Source organism: Sturnira hondurensis, unplaced genomic scaffold, assembly GCF_014824575.4.
Source record: "Sturnira hondurensis isolate 20B ecotype Veracruz unplaced genomic scaffold, ASM1482457v3 Scaffold0014384, whole genome shotgun sequence".
Classification (NCBI taxonomy): Eukaryota; Metazoa; Chordata; class Mammalia; order Chiroptera; family Phyllostomidae; genus Sturnira; species Sturnira hondurensis.
The window spans coordinates 22519267-22540680 of NW_028087015.1; the positions used below are offsets into that span (position 1 = coordinate 22519267).

General features: G+C 36.6%; 1 protein-coding gene across 1 annotated transcript in view; it reads left to right on the top strand.

Moving 5' to 3' along the window:
• Positions 1 to 4393: 4393 nt before the first annotated feature.
• LOC118998851 (speedy protein C-like) overlaps positions 4394 to 21414 on the top strand; it is a 29945-nt gene continuing 12924 nt past the window's right edge. Inside the window, 1 exon segment of the mRNA XM_037063250.1 lies at positions 4394 to 4619. Within this exon segment, the coding sequence (XP_036919145.1) occupies positions 4394 to 4619 (226 nt within the window).

Here is a 21414-nt window from a genome sequence, read left to right on the forward strand (position 1 = left end):
GCTTCTTGCATATCTCCAATCAGGGACCTGGCCCACAACCCAGGCATATGCCCTGACTGGGAATTGAACCAGTGACCTTTCGGTGTGCAGGCTAGTGCTCAATTCATTGAGCCATACCAGCCAGGACAATTATCTGTATTTTTTCATAGCCATGATTTTTAATGGTGTTATTTGACCCCACATAATAAGGGTACTTTTTTCCTTAAGGTAAATAGAGGATAGTAATTCTCTACTTAGAGAGATTAATGAGAGTTGCAGGGGCTGAAAACTATTCCCTTCTAGTCTAGGTTCTTTGCTCTAATAATTAAATTGATGTAAAACAGATTAATAGGAGAAAAACAAATTTTGTGTGTATAGGTGCCCCACAAAAATGGGAGACGCTTGGACAGTCAGGTAATTGAGTCTTATGTACCACATGGAGCTAAGAAGAGGGGTAGGGGTCTGGGGCTTCAATGGGGAGAAAGACAATTCACAGGGAGATGAGAGGGGGAAATGTTTGGTACACAAACGCTTGTCATACCATATAGAAAAGTGTTTTTGGTATTAAACATTATCTGTGGTAATAGCTCTTTTCTCATAAAGGTTGTTTCTCAAGTCTTTTAGGTAATTAATTTAAGGAGATAAAAAGCTCTTCTTAGGTCTTTTGAGTCCCGATTGTCTTCAGTTTGAAACAACTCACGTATCAAAGTGGTACACTCTGGGGTGTTAGACTCTGCTCCCCCTCACAGTTCATGCAGAATAGACGTGACGAATCATGCAGAAGCAGCGAACTGTCTCAATCCCCTAAAGTGCTAGAGAGAATTTTAGAAATTCTTATTTATTATCAGTGCACATATAGCTGACAGTTCAAGAATTAACTCTACAAATTTACAAAATCTCCTGTTTCTTCCCAGGAAGCTTTTCTAAAATAAACCTCTACAGTTTATCTCTGAAACTCATTCATTCACTGCATGGAGGAATACATTATTTACAAGGTTGTTGAGTGTCCTGGCAGGAAAGCTTGGGCCTATTTCTAATCATTCCCTTTATCTTCTTATACAGAGTTGTCTCCATGGTCTGCACTGTATCCACGGTGCAGTGAAATTAAAGAACCAGCTCTTGTCTTCCTGTGCACTCCTGAATCTTCTTAGGAAATGTTGGCTCAGATGATAAATAAGAATGGCCCCTTATGATCAGCTTAGATGATTTTTCAAAAAAATAGGTTACAGAGCAGACATCTTAATCTTTTCTTTCTATTTAGTCACTACTGTAATCCTACAGATTCCTACATTGAATGAAGCAGGAAATGTCTATGTTATTATCAAGCTATAAAACCTCTATAAATATACTAGACATCCCATGCATTATCATACATGTGAGTACTTAAAATAATACTGTTTTCTTCTTTTACTTTTTTAACCTTCATTGATTGATTGGTTTGCTTTATATTGATATAATAAATACTGTCAAACTCTGAATAGAATGACAATGAAAATATCAATTCCTTTTTCTAAAATTAAAGTCTCAGAGAAGGTAAGCTCCCTAAAATGGAGCATTGAAAGTCATGTTTTGTTATTATGTATTTCTACCATTTTGTCACTATAATTAGTCACTTTTGACTGCTTTTGACTCAAAAACATTCACTAACAAATTTGGCCTTATTTCTTCACATAAATTTTTGTTCTTGCTATTTTTACACATTAATAGTCCATGGGTACATAGCATTGCTTGGAGACTTAACTCAGTGAGTAGTAACATGTTATCAGATATTCCTATTGACCTTCCAATGTTCACAGTTCAATGCTTAGTTTAAAAAAAAATTAGCTGAGCACAGTGCCACATTTCTCACTGTCCCTTATGAATGGGTGGAACTATGTTAAGGCAAGTTAGGTGTCATTTTTGAGATTGTTCATTAAATGTAGTTGTCTCAGCAGAGAGTTATAGCATTGTTTTCCTTAATTTTCCTACCCTATTTGCTGCTGGCCTGGAAATGCAGATTGATGGCAGGAAGCCTGGGGTTTAAAATGAAAAAAACATGTGCTGAAGTTAGAGAAAGAGAAATATAATGGCTTTGATTCCTGGTGGCAACATGAAGCTTACATACTACCGATGAAATTATGATTTACAAAGTTCTTAAATGTAAAAAAGGAAAAAAAACAACTCAGCCTTTTAGAATTTCTGCAGTTTGCCCTGGCTGGTGTGGCTCAGTGGATTGAATGCTGGATTGCAAACCAAAAGTACTCCAGTTCAATTCCCAGTCAGGTCACATGCTGGGTTGTGGGCCAGGTTCCTGGTTGGGGTTGTGTAAGAGGCAACCACACACACTAATGTTTCTCTCCCTCACTTTCTTCCTCTCTTCCCCTCTCTCCAAAAATAAATAAACAAAATCTTTTAAAAAACCAACCTTCCGAGAAATAAATAAAACTAAAATAAAACTGCTGCAGTTGGATCTCCAAATGATAGACATGCCCACAAATAAAAGTGTTACAAAATGTATTTATCAAATAGTCATACTTTACTGAAATAGTACTCTAGGAGTTTAATCCATGATAGATAGGCAGTCTGTCCGTGAAAACACTTATAAAACAAACGATTATGACATGCTGTGTCTCCATGATACCTCTTAATTTTTATTGGCAAGAATATCATTGACATGAACACAAAAGCTACTGTAAAATTTTTGTATGTACAAATGAACTGTGTTTGTTAGAACTGATTGAAAAAGACCATAATAACCATTTTTCTTTTCATTTTCATTCAAGTGTCTGAAAATGTTTGTGATTACATTTTACAATATACATAGATTTAACTGAAGTTTTATTATCTTCAATGCTTTTATTAATTTGATTAGCAAAGCAATGCACAATTCAAACAGCAATGCATTGCCTCTGCAGGGCACCTTTTGGAATAGTAATGTCTGTTCTTTTCATTACTACACAGACATTTTTAAGCAACTTCTAAGTAGTTCATTAATGCTTAAACATTAAATCTGTGGCAAAGCAGTATTATTATAAATGGGCCTATAGCTTTTTGAGGGCATACATTTCCAATTTATTGAAAAATTTAGTATCAGCTTTTCTAAAACCATCCTTTGATGCAGTCACTGAAAGGGCACGAGAAGAGCCTAGTCTATATATTAGATTGACAAACCCTTCAATGTGCTGTACCTGCTGGACGTAGACAAGCGAACCTGTCAGTGAAACTATTTCTATAGGCTAGTTGCACTTCAGTAGACGCAGTCAAAAGACAAACATCAGGGCATATTTGCAAGTCACATAGCAAGAAAAAAATCTTTCAAAATGCACACTGTAAGAAATACCTGAGTTATGGCACGGGGCAAGGGGCTTCAAAGTGTTGTGCAACATTTATAACTGGGAATGTTAACAGGGGGCAGATTAAAAAGTGATCATTCATACTGAATTTTCCTCTGATGGAAGAGGAATAGTGTGTTCCACTTTTCCTGACAGCAGGACCCTAAGACATACATTGCTCTGGCACAAAAGATGTAAGAAATGCATTTTTTAAGTTTTAGGGGAGAAATATAAAGATGCTTATACAGAGGGTGATATTGGTGGTGATCAAAGATCATTTGTCATCTCCAAACTTTTGGCTCATTACAACATTTTCTGGCTTTCCTTGAGAGTACCATTTTTCTGTGGGTGACTCTTTTTGTATCCATAGAATTTGAGAGTGAGAAGAGCGAATAAAAAATGGAATAGGAGGAAATCAGTACAGAATCCCAAGGTTGGGTCACATCATGAAATAATGCTCATGTTTAAAGTTAAGAATGAATAAAACTTCAAATGTTGTGAAGTTACTTTTATATAAATTTTCAGTCAACTCAGAATTTAGGATGTATAAAGGACATATCAAATTCTGTCCCCCCAAAGTCTAGCCACTGTAATATAAAACAAGAATGGTTTGCACAGCCTCAATGTAACCTGATATCTAAGGAGAGTAGACTGGAATGCACATGTATGAATACTGACAACTTCACTGTCTTAGTCAGTGGGGGCAGTAAACACTGTCGAGTGAACATATGTACTGTATGGCGGTCACATTCACAATGACTGAGTGAACAGAGCAGTGAATCTGCACCAAATTTTGCATTTTGCTTGGACATTTTTCCATGAAAACTATTTGGATGATTCAGAAGGCTTTCAGGGACAAAGCAATGAGTGCAATGCAAATAAAGGTGTAGCACAGATCCTTCAGAGATGGCTGCCAATCTGTTGAAAGTGATTCACTTTCTGAAAGGCCTGTAACAAGCAGAGCACCTGAGAACGCTGCACACGTACGGACTGCAAGCCACAAAAATCAGTAACTGATGGAGTGAGAACCAGAAGCTGATCTGGGGATTCCAGGAAGTACTATGTCTGAGATTTTGACACAGAATCTTAATGTGAAACGAGTCATGGCAAAATCTGTTCCACAGCTTCTGCTACTAGAGCAGAAGGAATATCATGCTGAAGTTGCTAATGACTTGATTCAAACCACTACCAAGGAAACAGATTTCCTCCAGAGGAGCATAACTAGAGATGAATCATGGGTATACAGCTACGATCCGGAAACCAAGATCCAGTCATCCCAATGGAAGTCACCTGGTTCTCTATGCCCAAAGAAGCTGCAGCAAAGTCATGGTAAGATTAAGACCATGTTAACTGTGGTTTTTGATTAGGAAAGTGCTATCCATCACAAATGCACTCCTCTAAGCCAAACAATTAATAAGATGTACTATCTCAATGTTCTGTGGTTGAGACATGCAATACAATGAAAACACAGCTATGGACAACTGGTTATTGGCAGCTTCATCACAACACACCCTCTCGCGCATTACATCTCATGTAGAGTTTTTTTGTAAAATGTCAGATCACCCAGGTGATTTCCTACAGACCAGATTTGGCATCCAGCAACTTTTGGCTTTTCCCAAAACTAAAATCAGTGAAATGTCTTTACCCCCTACCACATTAAAACAAGTTAGAATTTTCCATATTATAAAAATAAGAACACAAGCCCTTAATAAGTTTTATTAACTGTGATGTATTCTTGAGAAATTGCCAGAAACGTATTTGATGAGGAATAAACCTTGTTGCAAAGCCTATGTTTTGGTGATGCCATCTGGTTTACTTCACTCTCTGGACATAAATTTGAAAAATGAATATGTGGGCTGAATTTATAATACAATTAAAGGAACCAAAGTATCCAAGTGCATTCTCTTGAGATATTTTGGTTAAAATGTATAGAGATAATTTTACTGTGAAATAAATGACATGCATTATCCATCAGATCTTTTAGGTGCTTAGGTTCATATATATTAGGCAAAGATTATATTAGTTTTCTTCTTTTAAATCCAATCTTTAAAGTCTTCCCAAGGCTAAAGTTAATAAGCACTCCTCCAAAACCTTCTGAGCATAATATGTCAGAGTAGGAAGATAATTTGCTAAAACTGTGTTTTCCTTCTCATATCTGAACTTTCCCACTTCACTGAAAACCCCACTTATGTGTAGGTGGGCATTTGGAATCACATGGAAAGCCTAATGCTTCAGGCGGCATCCTGTGCCTCTTCCCACCTGATCAGTTTTAAGTAACCATTTCAGCTTTGCCTTAAATTTTACTTTAAATTACAAATAGACTTTAACTTTTATCTTAAAACAGTCTAACTTTTAAAAATAAAGCAAAAACAAAATTTAATGAACTAAAATAAAGATGGCATGTGATTGAAAAAAGTATACTTGATTTTGTCTTGGATAATTTGCCCTTTATAGCAGCAACTGGTGAAATCAGATCGCTATGTAATAGATTTGGTTGTATTAGTTATATACAAGTTTCTGATGCCTAAAATAATTAGCTAAATTATACCATTGGTCAGTCAATAAAAATCTATTAATATTTCAATGCATTTTTATTAATTTTCATTTAGNATTACAAATAGACTTTAACTTTTATCTTAAAACAGTCTAACTTTTAAAAATAAAGCAAAAACAAAATTTAATGAACTAAAATAAAGATGGCATGTGATTGAAAAAAGTATACTTGATTTTGTCTTGGATAATTTGCCCTTTATAGCAGCAACTGGTGAAATCAGATCGCTATGTAATAGATTTGGTTGTATTAGTTATACACAAGTTTCTGATGCCTAAAATAATTAGCTAAATTATACCATTGTTCAGTCAATAAAAATCTATTAATATTTCAATGCATTTTTATTAATTTTCATTTAGCATATTTGGACACAAGATTAGGATATAGAGCTACTTATATAGTAAAAGATAATGTTTATTATATCAATGTATATCAACATTTATATTTGCAATAATTATTAAATATTTATAAAAATTTGTGAACTTTTAAAATCTTAATATTGTAACAAACTGTAACTATGTAATGTTTCAGTCTTGTATGGATTTGATCAATGATAAGCATAGTATCTCAATCAAAGCTAATATACACTTTCAGGGATTAAGAAAAAAATTAAAAAGAATGAGGATAGTGTAAGCAGCCCCTGGGACTACTTCAAGTGTTGCAAAATTTACATCATAGGGGTGCCAGAAGGACAAGAGAAAGAGCAAGAAATTGGAACTCTGTTTGAAAAAATAATGAGAGAAAAATTCCCTAATTTGGTGAAGAAAATAGACATGCAAGTCTAGGAAACACAGAGAGACTCAAACAATGCAAAGACCCCCACTCCAAGGCACATCATAACTAAGTCCCACATGTTAAAGATAAAGAGAAGATCTTAAAAGCATCAAGAGAAAAACAGTTAGTTACCTATAGGGGAGTTCCCATAAGACTGTCAGTTGATTTCTCAAAAGAAACTTTGTAGACTAAAAGGGATTGACAAGAAATATTGAAAGTCATGAAAAGCAGAGACCTACAGCCAAGATACCTCTACCCAGAAAAGATATCATTTAAAATCAAAAGACAAATAAAGAGCTTCCCAGGCAGTAAAAATCTAAGTTCATCATCACCAAACCTTTATTATATAAAGTGTTAAAGGGACTTACCTAAGAAAAAGAAGATCAAAATTATGAATAATAAAATAGCATTGAATACATATCTTTCAACAGCTGAATCTAAAAAGCAAACTAAGCAAACAAGAACAGACACACAATCATGGATAAAGAGAGTGTTTTGAAGGGTGCCAAATGGGAGGGGTTTGGGGAAAACAGTTGAAGATGTGAGGGGGTTAAGAAGTACAAATACGTAGTTATAGAATAGCCGTGGGGATATAGAGTACAGTATAGATGGTGGAGTAGCAGAGGGACTTACACACAGGGCCCTCGGACGTGAACTTTGGTGGGGGACTGACTGCGGGAGTCAGGGGTGCTGGGTGGAGGGAGTCAAAGAGGGAAAATGGGAAAATGTGATAGCATAGTCAATACAATCTAATAAAAGTGAAACAAAATTATTTTATTTTAGATTTGTAGAAATTATAATGAAGTTTCAAATAAATATCTTCTTTCAAAATTTAAATGGATAATCCTGGATTAAAAGAAATGTTTCTGAAAAGTAGCACATGAATTGATCTGTATCTTTGGTTTTTTCTCCATGTGTTGATAAATTAAAATAAAAGTAGCCTTCAGGGGCCATACTTTGATAATAGGAAAATTTTTGAAATAATAGCAATAATCCTATACTTTGGAATTACTTTGTAATTTTTATGAATACTAGCCCAACTACATTAGATTTAAATCTGCTAAAACTCTAGCTAGGCCTATGCATCTGGCAATTTTTAAAAATTCCATTATTTTTTATGACATGCAGCCCTAGCCATACTGCAGGGTATACTTTCTCAAGTACGTTTTAAACCCTATCACGCACTGCACATCTATTCTGTTTAGTTTTATAATATATTTTATTTAACTCAACATATCAAAAATAGCATTTCAACAAGCAATGGATACAAAAATTATTCATGGAATAATTTAATTCATTTTTATACTGTCTTCGAAATCCAGTATGTTCTGCAGAACAGCCCATGTTACCTTTTCTTATGTAATTTGCATAAATTTTCCTTTTGAAATGAAATGGCCCAGGCCTTGGGACACTGATCTTGATGCCATCTCTTTTAAGATGAAGAATTATGATACAGCAGAGTCCAAGTGACCCCGGTATGCTAATGCAGAATTTCCCTAGTATCTTCTGACATGCCACCCATTAATAGTATAAATAAAAATTATAGGAAAGTCATTTAGGTAGTTTAAAATGATACTTTAAAACTAAAAAAACCCAAAACTATATAATAATATTTCTTCCTTTTCCTTCTCCAGCTACTGAAACTAATTATGTCTTTATTTGACCACTTAAAAGTTATCCAACAAATAATGATGCTATTATCAACATCAAAAAGTGCAAGTTCACTCTCTAAAATGACCCAAAATGTCACTTTTGAGGTTTATTTATAAATTTATTTTTCATTTATAAAAGAGGAACTTTTTAAAAGAACAATATTAAGGTCAATCCATTCTTCTGTATATTCACATTGTTATCTGTAGATTAAACTTTTCATTCAATATCAGATTTCATGCAATAGTCTAGATCTAATTAATTACTCAGCAGTCTTGCTTTAGAAAATGCAAAACTAAAATGTGGAGATTCATACTGGTGGATTTACTACTGGGGTTCAAGTACTTTATTTAGTAAATTTTTTTTTTTAAATTCTTAGTTTTGCACAGTATAATTGAGATTCCTGAATATCAGGGCATTTAAAATAGATTCTTACTTTAAACCTGGCAGATGTCTTATAATATTTAATATAATTACATTGAACATGTTTCTCTGTAAAACTCTAAATATGATCAGAAGAAACTCAAACTAAATTAAGTTTTAGCAACCATCAATTGATTATGAAGTGACATTGACATGAAAAATGACTCATTTGGGGTTTGTAAATCTCATACTATTAGCTATTGCTAGAGATAGTCCAAAGGTTTTCTTCTCAGAATATGTAGTTCAAGACAAAGTTCTTTTATTAGTAATAGTATTGAGAAGACTTTTTCCTTTGAATGTACACTTATAAAATTCTTAAGGTATTTTCAACATTATCTACCATCTCTAAATTTATTTTATTTATAAACAAATGTCATTATTTTAAATATTTAAATTATTTAGTTGAATTTTATCTATCTTTTTAGTTCCCAGATAGATAAAAATTAAACAATGGCACCAAGTTATGGTCTTTCTTTTGCTACTGCCGAACACTGTGACCTGATACAAGTGTGAGATGCCGGTAATACCTGCACTGTCTCTAGTCCACCCTCTCACACAATCACTGTTAATTATACAATGATGCTTTAATGTACTAGAAGATGCTGATAACAATGTATTGCTAAACTCATTGAGAACCTAAAGAGATATAATAGCAATAACAAAAAGCACATAATAAACTTATATTCAAAAGCACTCCTCAAAACTGATTAACATATAAATTCAAATATTAGAAATACTTAATGACTTCCATTTTTCTAATCCTCACCTGAGGGTATGTTTCCTGATTTTAGAGAGAGAGTAAGAAAGAGGGAGAGACATATTCTTGTGAGAGAGAAATATTGGTCAGTTGCCTCCCATACATCGCCTGAAAAGAGATTGAGTCTGCAGCCTAGGTATGCACTCTGACTGGGATTGAACCTGCAACTTTTTTGGTGTATGGCACAATGCTCTAACTAACTAAGTCACCTGCCAGGGCCTTATGACTTTTATTCAATTATGATGTTCTCTTAGATTATTTGTTTGATGAAGATACTAAAAAACTATTCGAATCTAAAATGGTATTTTTGGAACAAAAAAGTAGCAATGATATCCAGACTAAAGTTACAACCTAAAGCAAATATTATTCACATCTGTTATTCATTTGTTACATAGTAAATATTTAAATCCCTGTTACTACCTTTTGAGATATATATATATATATATATATATATATATAAAAATTAGGAGACATTCACTTCTATCATATTCTCCCCTTATACTACAATAATTAGTTACTATAGTCACAAAATAAAAGGATACAAGAGAAAATAAATATACATTAGTTGTTCTTGAATAAGGTTAGGAAAAAATGTAGAAAGTTAATTTTGCTCTAGAAAAATCAGAATATAGTGCATTAGACAATTATTAAAAAGTATTAATACAATATAGTTGTAATGATTTAAACAGATATATACACTCATATACAGTATTAAGTAGAATATAGTAACCCATGCAAATGAGTTATAATATTATTATAACAGATCTTATAAAAATACTTGAACAGCAATACAATTTAAAAGTACTTAATACAAAATATTGTTATAGTTCTCTATACTTATTATCTATGAAGCCAAAAATATTTATACTTCATTATGCATTTATATTAAAATTCAAACTATGTTACCACAGGGAAGATAGATTGATTACATTAGTTCCACTACCCCTGTCTTCCCCACTCCCATAAACTGAACTTCGTCCTGGTATTTTGTAACCTCTACCCATCTGTGGAGTTTCTTTCCTTCTTTTTTTTTTAATACTTGCCAGTTTCTGCTTCCAGTTTTCCTTCTTAGAGATTGCCTTAGAACAGGGTAATGGAGAGATATCATAGTTTCAAACAAGTGAAAAACCTGTGAAAGTAGTCTTGTCCCAGGTGAGATCATCCTACACCAGCCTACTGCTAGTCAACACCTAAATATGAGCAAAAGTGCAGCTGAAATCAACAGAGCCACCCCTGTGGCCCACAGATGGTCCCATAGGCGTGGATAAGTGAGCCTGGCCAAGCACACAGACACACACAACAAGGCCAGACAAATCAGAGGCTCAAAAGGAATAATAAACACTTTTTTTAAGTTAGCAGATATTGAGGTGGTATGTTATATAGTGTTAGACAGTGGCTTTTTGAAAAGGGAGTTGGCCATTCAAGATTTGATTTAATTTTTTTTGAGATTTTATTAAACTAGTTCTCATTTACTAGGCCAAACAAGGCTAAGTGAGGAAACAGTCAATGTTCCCTGTCCCTTCCCGGCCAGAGGTTAGGTGCAGAAGTATGAGACCTACACAATTTTAGGCATAATCTGTCTCATAGGTCTGAAACACAGAGTGGTTGGATGAACATATTGGGGATGTGTGGCTCCAAAGCTAAACAGGAACAGAAATCTAAAAATCATGTATTGTATAAAGGAGTTTTGCTTTTACATTAAGAAGTGAGCTTAGAGTTAAAAGGTATTGAGAATATAAATCCCAGGGAAAGTAGAGAGTTTTGGGGAACAGAGCCATCGACAGACTGGAAACACATTATGAAGAACATGGCATCAGCGATGGCTTCTCCGTACGCCGAGCCCACTACCCAGAGGACTAGAAGCCCAATGTGTCTGCATTTATAGTGCCATTTGTCTCCGTCTTGTTTTTCTTTTCAGATTCTGAAACAAAGTTAAGAAGAATAAAACTGCAAGCCTGATCATCATTTAAAATTCTAAACGTGTGGATTGAACACATCTATGTATCAGGCACTGGTATGGAAGATAGATGGTTAAGATGGGTAACATTCCTGACTGACCTGTAGGAGCTTCCTGTCTCTAGGCAAGGGAGCCTTTACAAATACAGTCAGAGAAGTGAACAACCATTAGAAACCATAACACTTTCTATGCCTTCTGTAAGCAAAAGTAAGGGTGTGATGAAGTATTTTGATATCGGTTGTATGATTTGGCTTTAAAGAGTTATTTTAAAGATAATTCTGAGGCAGAAACAATTCAACGGAGAACTGAGAAAATGTACTGAGATCACCATCCGAAGACCAAGACAAACAATTATAGGTAGAGAAAATGGTGCCTGTTAAAGACCCTCAGTTAAGACAGAGCTGAGCTTCTGGATGAACGAAAAGAAGGAGACAGTTTAGAATATAAAGACTGAGGAAAGCAAACACAGACTACTGCTGGAAAGGCAGGTAGAGGTTGGTAGGACAGATTGAATTTTGCATTTCATTCTACACTCACTGACAAGGTTCTCAATGTAATTTAAGTTTGGAAATTCAACAATCAGATATATTGAAAAAATGTGGTCCTTTGCAATTTTGAGAGTTTTCTGGCGATAGAATTGTGCAAATCAAAACAGGAGGTTAACTTTTTTAAATACTGTAATGATTTAGAGGAAATTGATAATGGTTGCGTTATAGGTGGAAATCAGGTTGTTCCACATGATCGTAAGGAAAGCATTTCAAGGACTCATGCATGAGAGAGTGTGGGGTAGCAAGATGTTTTTTTCATGTGGAAATATGGTGACCCTCTGGGTTTCCAGTGTCCCATCTCCATCTGTTTTCCCAAGGAAAACGTTTAACTATTTTCTCATCAAGGCCAAGACAAAAGCCAGTGTTAGAGTTAGTGCTCCATAGTAAAGAACAGTCCAGTCCAGCATCCAGCTAGCTTACTGCGTGTTTCCATCTACAGTCCACTGCTGTGCTGCAATACTCAGGCTCTGCTAAGTGTTCTCCATCCCCATCCATGTAGCTTAACTTGTTCCTGCTGCAGCCCATCTCAGACTCCCTTCTGGACCATGCAGTTGCTAGGACCATGTGGTTGCTAGGACCATGTGGTCCCATACTCTTGGGCAACAGAGTGCATGACCAAACAGGGGGAGTGCATAACCAGGTGGGCAAGAGAAGGAGAGAAAGCTTATTACTTTTGGAGTGCACGCCATCTGCCGCAAGCCCAATTGCTGTTAGACCCACATGGTTTTGTGCTCCTGGGAGGGAGAGCACACAAATGAACGGGAAAGTGTTACCCGATGGGCAAGAAAGACAGCTTCTTTGTTTCCTGGGATTATATTAACTGGGTTTGGGATGGACCAGGTGCTCTTTCAGAAAGGCTGATCAAATCCACAGACTCCTGTGGACTTTGGATATGCCCATACCCCCTGGACAGGCACACCCTCTTCGTCCAACACATCCACCTGCGTCCCCAAACAACTCGGTACCAGAGGGTGAGGGATGGAGGGTTAATTCCCTTGGCAGAGCACTGCTGTAATTCCATGGGGTGTGAAGCTGTAGCTTCCTGGCTAGCAAAAAAAATAGGCTTATGTCCCTCATTTTATGAAACTCAATGTCCAGTTCCCTTTTGCTCTCCTTTTCTTGCTAAATACCAACAATAAAAGTGGCTCAAACAACTTTTTGTTAAAGGGAGAAGAAAATTGATGTATGATGTTGAGACTAAATTGACAAGACTAAGTGATAGATTCGATGGGGCAATAAAAACTGAGTTACAAAAGAACTGTATTCTTATCTGCATGGTAATATATTTATGAGCACAGAGGGATATTCCGGTAGTTGGATACGTAAAGTAAGCCAGAGTTCTTAAGATAGATTTGGCCTGGAGGTATACATTCTGGAGCCTCTGATTATAAATGGGATTTCAAGCCAAGTGAGAGAATTTATTTTCCTAGTAAGAGGGTTTGGCATAAGAAGACATAAGATTAAATATATAAAAAATTCAAATTTAGTTGGCAGTTGTAGGAAGATGAGAAGGTGGCTCAGGAAACTAAAAATATGTAGTCAGAGACAGAACTTAGAGTAGAATGCAACTGATTTCAAGGAATTGGACTTTGAACTGCCTCAAGAATGGGGAGCTGGGAAGTAAAGAGAACTGAGAAGTAACGGGAGGGAATAGTGCTGTGGAGATAGTCAACTCCAGTTAGGTTTGGTTGCTTACCGTGTATACTGAAAATTGTTCTCAGGCAATAACAAAACTGAGAAGTAACATTACAGAAAGAGCATATGACTTAGCCAAAATAAAAGAAAACTTAGGAAATGGAGAAGAAATATGTTTAAGGATAATGTTCTCATGTCAATGTATAATCTCTGTCTCTTTGTATTTTTTAGGTTATACAGTAGCAATGTTACCACTTGTGTAAGGTGTTTTATTACTTGTTACACAGGAAATGTACTCATCATTCAAGCCACAGAAAATAACTTGGGTTATGCTTGCTAAGACACTACTATAATGACAAGAACTATCACTAATTCAGTGGCCAGAAATATGAACCGACTTCCCTATGCTCCAGATTATCATTGAAAAAAGATGGTACGTGAGGGTTACTTAAAGAGAAATCTCTTTAAGAGTCTCTTAATTGGTATAATTCATTTTGTATTCAGTAGTTTCTTAGATTAAACCATGACGTAAATAAAGTACTATAAATAATGTGTGACAAAATTTAAAAACATGATTAATTTATTTAAAACTGACCCACTTTAATACTGAAAAAAATAGCAAAGTACAGTGATTTCTTCTAGAACTGCAGCTATTTACAGACTGAAATCATCTCTCCCAGTCACAAATCAATATTACTCTCTTTCATTCATCAGCAATCATAAAGCTTTTCAATAATTCTAATTTTAAAGAATGATTACAGTGAGTACACAGTCATTGATTGCTTAAAGGTTGCAGCTGAAATGAATACAAAGGTAATTTTATTTTTAATGAATGAGCCTTTGTGAAAGTCAAGCATTTTTCCTGTAACAAAACTTCACTCATTATGGCTATGCATCTGATTATGGGTGAGCTGGCATTGTGTGTGTGTGTGTGTGTGTGTGTGTGTGTGTGTAGCTTTAGCAAGAAACTGTATTTTCCCACAGCTCAGAAATTCTTCTGCTTAATTAAAATTTTATTTGAACTGAAAACTATTTATTATTTTAAAGTTTAAAAATTGATTTTAAATAGTTTAATGATCTGTGATAATAGTAAATTCATGTTCACAGATTCTTTGATATCCCTCACATCAAAAAGTAGAACTTATTGGCCCTCCCCTTGAGTTTGAGCTGGGCTGAAGGACTTACATCTAAGAAATAAAATGCCACAGAAGAATTGGAATGCAACTTCCAAGTTTAGGTTGTAAAAAACTACGAATTTAGACTCGGCAGCTTCTCTCCCTCCTCACAAGTGGGGGTGCATTCTTACTCTTCCCCTTAAATCCCCTTCATTCTCCTCTTCCTCCTTTTTCTACTTGCTTACTCTTCCCTCCTCCTTCCTTCTTCCTCCTCCCTCTTGGAGCTTGGCACTCGGCAGAGGTTAGGCTCCTACCTTGCCACACAAATTGGGAGATAGAGGCACTACAGTCCTAGATACAGGGTCCAGCAAAAGTAACTCCTGCTTGACTGTGGTTGATAGGGTAATAATATAGGTGTAATAATTTATCGTTTTAATTTGGACATTTTACCTAAAATGTCATATGGTGTTCTTGAGCATGATATTGTTATGTTACAGAATGTCATGCCTATGATTTTATAATAAAATAGTTTATAATAAAAGAGTCATTATTTGTGTGGGACCCTGTATTTACATTTCAAATAGATGGCTCCCAAGGGCTTGAGAAAAACATTCCTAGGTGTTTGCACTCCGGGGAGCTTATTTAGCCTTTAAAAATTTTTGCTTACATCTTAAAGATACAAAAAGAGAACTTACAATCATGTATTTTCTAACGTAAATGCTCTAGAAAAAGGGAGGGAAAATTAACCTCTCATTTATATTATTTGTCCTAACAGTGTGTGTAGTTTTCACTCAGTGAATAAAATGAACTGCCAACAACTATATTTTTGACTTCTGTCCCAAATCCGCCCTCCCGGGAAGATGAGGAAGATGTAAGTAGCCTGAGCCCACTGGGTCATGCCTTTCTCTGGCAGATACAACTGGTCCCAACGCTGACCTTCTTTTCTGGGCGGCAGTGCAGCAGGCAGGCCCTTTTGGCCTGAGGCTCTTCACAAGGTCCCTTTCCCACCCCTGCTCGAGCAATCATTTTGCTTTTGGCTTCAGGGCCTTCTTCTCACTGCTAGAACCCATTCAGCCTCATTCAAATAAACATGGAAAGCAGGGAAGTTTTTGTCTCGGAGAAAGCCCGTGGTGGGGTACAAGAGCTGGGGGATGAATGTTTCAACTTTCATCTTTCAGACACAATCTAGAATCTCTATCTGTTAGCCTCTGGGGAGTTGTTGGCAGAACTGAGTTCCCATTGCCCACAGCACCAGTCACAGCACTGCACCCTGTACTGGCTTTGCATATTTTTTCTCTCACTTCTACTGCTACTTTTCCCCAGCCCCAGCCCCAAAAGATCCTTCGGCTTTGAAGATTCATGGATTTGCATATTATACAGGTCCCAACTAGATAGATAATCCAGAGTAACCTATGTGTCTCGAGGTGTGTGACATTCATAACATCTACAAAGTTCCTTTTGTCATTAAGGCAACATATTGGCTGGTTCTAGAAATTGGGGCATAGATATCACTGAGAGACCTTTATTTCACCTGCTAAATAAAATGCTCACAGGCAATAATGCATTTATCTGCATGTGTCCTGAGTAGCAAAAAGTGATGTGTGGAGTGGAGTTCGAAGTCTCTAGCATTTAATTTTTATAAGACATAAACATAATAAAACAAGATACATGAAAAATCAGATTTTGAAGGGATCAGAAAATAACTCTTACTAGTGAAGAAGTTGTAGCATGTGAAACTTATCCAAGAGAAATGTAGAAATGTCCCAGGTTTGAATAAGCCATGTGTCAACGTATTTTGTTTACCACCTTGATATTAACAATTGACTAACAGCTTCAGGCTGTTCACTAAAATTTATTGTTGCCATCGAGGAGCTAAAAACGTCACCGAGGGCTTTTGGTGAAAAAAGATATGGAGACCTGACCATATTATATAATCTATGCTTCCTCAGAGCCAATAAAACTTTATATAATGAAATGTATCCAAAATAAAGAAAAGTGGATTTGGAGGGAAAAAAAGAGGTGATGGAAGTGAAATTGTAAGAAAATGAGGGAAATTATGTTTCAAAATATCTAGTTCTTTTATAGGGGCATTATGATTCAGTTATTCTGAAACATTTTCAGTTTCTACTAAGTGCCAGGCTTTGAAATATATAAAATTTAGCTATTTATAAAATTGTAGATGGTGGTATCTTCTCATTCCCTTGTTCAAGTAAGAGCTTTTTAGAGCTGCTTGGTATTTCGAACATCTGGTCCCCAAATCATTCAGCTTTACCGTAAAATGTGCTTAAATTGAATAGACGATGAATGAAGGGAATGGTACTTTTGTATTTGTTATGCTTTCAACCATAGCAATCGAGCAACGTGAGACTAAATCTATCATCAGGTAATAGATTCAGAAAGTGGTCATCAGGAAATCACAGAGCCACTGCCCCCCCCCCCCCCCCCCCCCCCCCCCCGCCCCCCCCNTGCCCCCCCCCCCCCCGCTCACCCCGAGGTAAATTTCAGGACTTAACACGGTGATGATTGCCACTACCCTTAATGACGGCTCCACCACCACTGCGTTTTATCCTTTCTAATGAACCTGACTGACCTTCTCAACTTTGTATTTTCAATCTCTCTTAGCTTGTGTATTTCTACTAGATTCCAAAGGCCAGGGTCAGATTTGTTTTTGAGAAAGTACTTTAATTTTTGAGCAAGTGTTCCATTTGGTATCTGTAGACACCATGAGAGATGCAGAATACCAGAGCACTTTTACGGGCCCAACAGCATTCATCAGCTGGAGAACAGCGTTTCAGCTAAAGGTCCCCAGATTAACTCTTCCCCCTTTTGAGCTGTGACCTTTGGGTGATGAATGTGTCACTAACACAAATATTTTACCAGCTTTTAAAACAATATTTTTGCCAAAGTTTGGGACCAGGATTTTTTATGAAATATTTGAAATAGATTTATGATATTAAAATATGATGAATGAGAATGGTGAAAAATAATAAACTTTAATGAGACTGAGCTTTCAAACCTGGAAACTCGTGCCCATTGGGGAAATTGCAACTGAAGTACTGAAATCTCATAAATCAGAGCTTAGGACGTCGCAATCAGCAGAATCATGTGATAAATTTGTAAAACTGTACATTATCAAATTGTGCACATAAATATTCAAGAAGAGTAATTAGAAATTTGAGTGTTTAACATTTTACCCTACATGAGTCTACTGAGAGATAATGCGGAGATGTGATAAAGAGTTCAGCGACGGCAGTCAGCACATCAGCATTAAAATCCAAACTCCACCTCTTACTAATCATCTGAGCTTGGCAATTTCTTTAAATTATAAGCATTAGTTCTCTTCACTGTAGAATGTGGGAAATTTTGTACCTACTCTGTAGGACTAACTATGGTAATGTACACACAATGGCACACAGTCCTTACAAACATTGTCTGTTTCCATTATTGCCACTGAACTGCAACAATATAAACCTGTCTTTCCAAAACACACCATTTGTATGTAGACAAGCTAGTTCCAAGAAGATATTTTTTAAATACTAAGTTAGATGTCACAAAAATTGTGAGAAATTTGCACATAGGGTCTGGCATATATTCAACAGAAACACAGTTATCTTGTAATAATGGTTTAAGTGTGATGATAATTTCTGTGACTCATAAAAACCCAGAAAGTGTTCCTGGTTTCAGGAATTGTAACTCTACTCCCTGTGGCTAAGGATGAGTGAGTGACCTCCGGAATGCGAGCCACAGGAGACAAAGCTTGTCTCTGGTAGCAAATGCTGCCTCAGTTTCCTCTCCTTGCCCCCACAGCATGGTCTATGTTGTTGGTGGGTAAGTCCCCTCAGAGGAGGGGCAACCTGAGCCAGACATATTCACTCCGGAGGCCATCATGGAAGGACTCTGGGGGCTGCAACAAAGAGCAAGCAATAGATCTATGCCCCCTTGCTATGTGACATAGCCCGAGTTCCCAGGTCCTCTGGGAGAAGCACTTTCTGGCTCTAACCCCCTTAGGCCTGAATACCTTATGGGGAGGGGTTCAGCTCCTGGCTTTGCTAGAGCAGATCCTGGGGAAAAATCTGGCATCACAAAGAATTCCTGAAAAACCTGTGAAACCTGCTCTGCTAAGAGTGTTTTCATTCATATGTTAAGGGTCCAAGCAGGAAATCTTAAACCTTCCTGCAAAACCACCTTCCTGACACACACTGACTCAGACTGAGCTCTCAGATTTCTTTGAAATGTCTTTACTGTTTGATCCTTGCTGCCCTGTATTCCTGTGTATTACAACCGGATAAAAGCACTTGGAGGAAGGAGCTAGAGGCCTTTTTCCCCTGAGAAACTGGCCATTGCTTATGGCTCTTCCCTTTAGAGGGATTGGCCACCTCTCCTCCCCAAGCAGATCATGTCTTGTCTTATTTACTTTCATCCATGGCAGAGGAGGGGACTTGCGGGAAAAGTCGCCCCACAAGAATGGACAACAAACACTCTCTAAAATATATAACAAAGTGAATGTTCTTTTGTAAATCATTAGTTTTAATGTTAGACTCTAGTTTGATCTACCTCTTGACATCAGTATTCACAATTCATTCTCTGAGACATAGAGAAAAGGGAAATCTTCACTCCCCTCACCAGAGGAAGCCACACTTGTGATAAAATCCATACTAAATTACCCACACTCTGGATCTGAAGCTGAGTGATTCATGTTCTTTGATCAGCCTTAGAAGAAAGGTCAAACACGATTAGAAGTTCATGCAGGGAGATTGCCGGCATGATCTTTTCTAACAGGGAAAGAAAGGAGTTAGCACTTACAGAGCCCCCGTTTGGGGCAATTTAGATCTCCTAAGCTACAGAATGACAAAGCAAAGTAGCCAGAGGCTTTCTTCTACCAAATTATACTCCAATTTGTAGAGCACAGGCCAAGATCTGGCAATAAGATAAAGCCCCTTGGGCTTAAAACCAAATAATAATGTCAAAACCTTATGAGCAGAAGTAGAATAGAGGTGGTGCTGTGTCCTCATTCAATGTTGCTCAAAAGGCATTTTTATTGCTTACTCTCAGATGGGGAGGATATTAATAAATAAACTATTATGATTTGTTAAAATAAAAAAATGAATGATAATCAGATAGATTTCCATACTATCTGATAATCTGCAGCAGGAAATTTAGTTTACCGGGTAACACATCTTAGCCTCAAAAAAATACAGGTTAGAGGAGATACCTGAATCATAGACTCTAAGTCACTGAAAAGAATAACGATTTCTGAATGTGGACTAGAAGAGTAAGAGCCAATGATTGATTTAACGCAGTGTCTTGTACTGCTGGGAACTGACCTACATTATCACCATGATCTGTGGCCACCATCCCGGAGGGGTATCTAATGAGAGTTCTTTGTGAACAACTGAAGAGAAATGGCTAGAGTATTCTGGCTGAAAAGTTGCCTAAGGTGACTGAGCTGCCCTAGCTGAGCCTGAGTGGCTTGATGGGCAAATGCCCCGTGGTGCTTGAGGCTTAGTGACTGCTGTGGTTTGAATTACGCTCTCCCTTATATGTTGAAGCCCCAGTCTCAACGGTGAGGTGATACTTTTGGGGCAGGGACCTTTGAAAGTTAATTCAGCTTAGACAAGCGCGTGAAGGTGAGCCCTCATGACAGAATTAGTGCACGTATGAGAGGAGACACCAAAGAGCTTGCACTCTCTCTCTAAGGATCTGCAGGCCAGGAAGATGATCGTCACAAGAATCTGATCCAGCTGACACCTAACCCTGGACTTTTCAGCCTCCAAAACACCGAGTAATAAATTTCTGTTGTTTACTACACATAGCGTGTGGTGCTTGGTATTGCACCCTGAACAAGCCAAGAGAGTGACAAATTGATCGTATATGAAATACCAGGAAGGGAATGGCTGCAGCACATACTGGGCTTTCAAATAGAGGTCACTGCAATGTGAGTCATACCCATAATGCTCTGCCACTTGGCCTTTAACATGTGTAGGTTTTATGGCATTGGGCATTAAGACCAAGGATAAAGTCCCCCTGAAAATCATCAGAATTTGCTTGTACTTTCGAAACCAGAAACCATTTGAGATTCATCTTCTATGAATAGCATGTTTATACCAGGTCTAAAATTTCTATTAATTTGTTGGGTTTAAAAAAATGTTCTGTGTGTTCTTTATAAAGTTTGGCATCTAAGAAGAATTAATTAAATTATGCTAAATTGGGATCTAGTATGGAAAATAATAAAAATATACATTTTACTTTTTTCTCTATAGCATTAAATATAACATTTAACATTAAATATGTTATAGGGAAAAAAATAAAATAAAATCAGAAATAAACCTACAGATTTATATACCATTCATGATTTGAGTTCATTATGAGTTACCTGGTCTTTTGTTTTACATAAACCTCACTCTGAGATCCAGTGCTGAGTACCAGTCTCCTGGTCAGGACATTTCTGGTTCCCAGTGTCAAAGAAAAAGAAAAGAAAGAAATGAAGAATTGGCTTTCAAAGCTCTGACCCAGAAGTGCCATTGTTACACTTGTCATTTTGATTCAGATTCCGTTCATCAAAGAAAATCAGTGGCCACCCAAGTTGGTATTAGGCAATTAAAGTCGTCTCTGTCACATTTCTGAATGGAAAATGAAACAGTTGTTATACAAAATGGTACAAGTGTAATCATAGTTAATTGACATATATTTCTTCCCTTTTGATTCATTATTTTG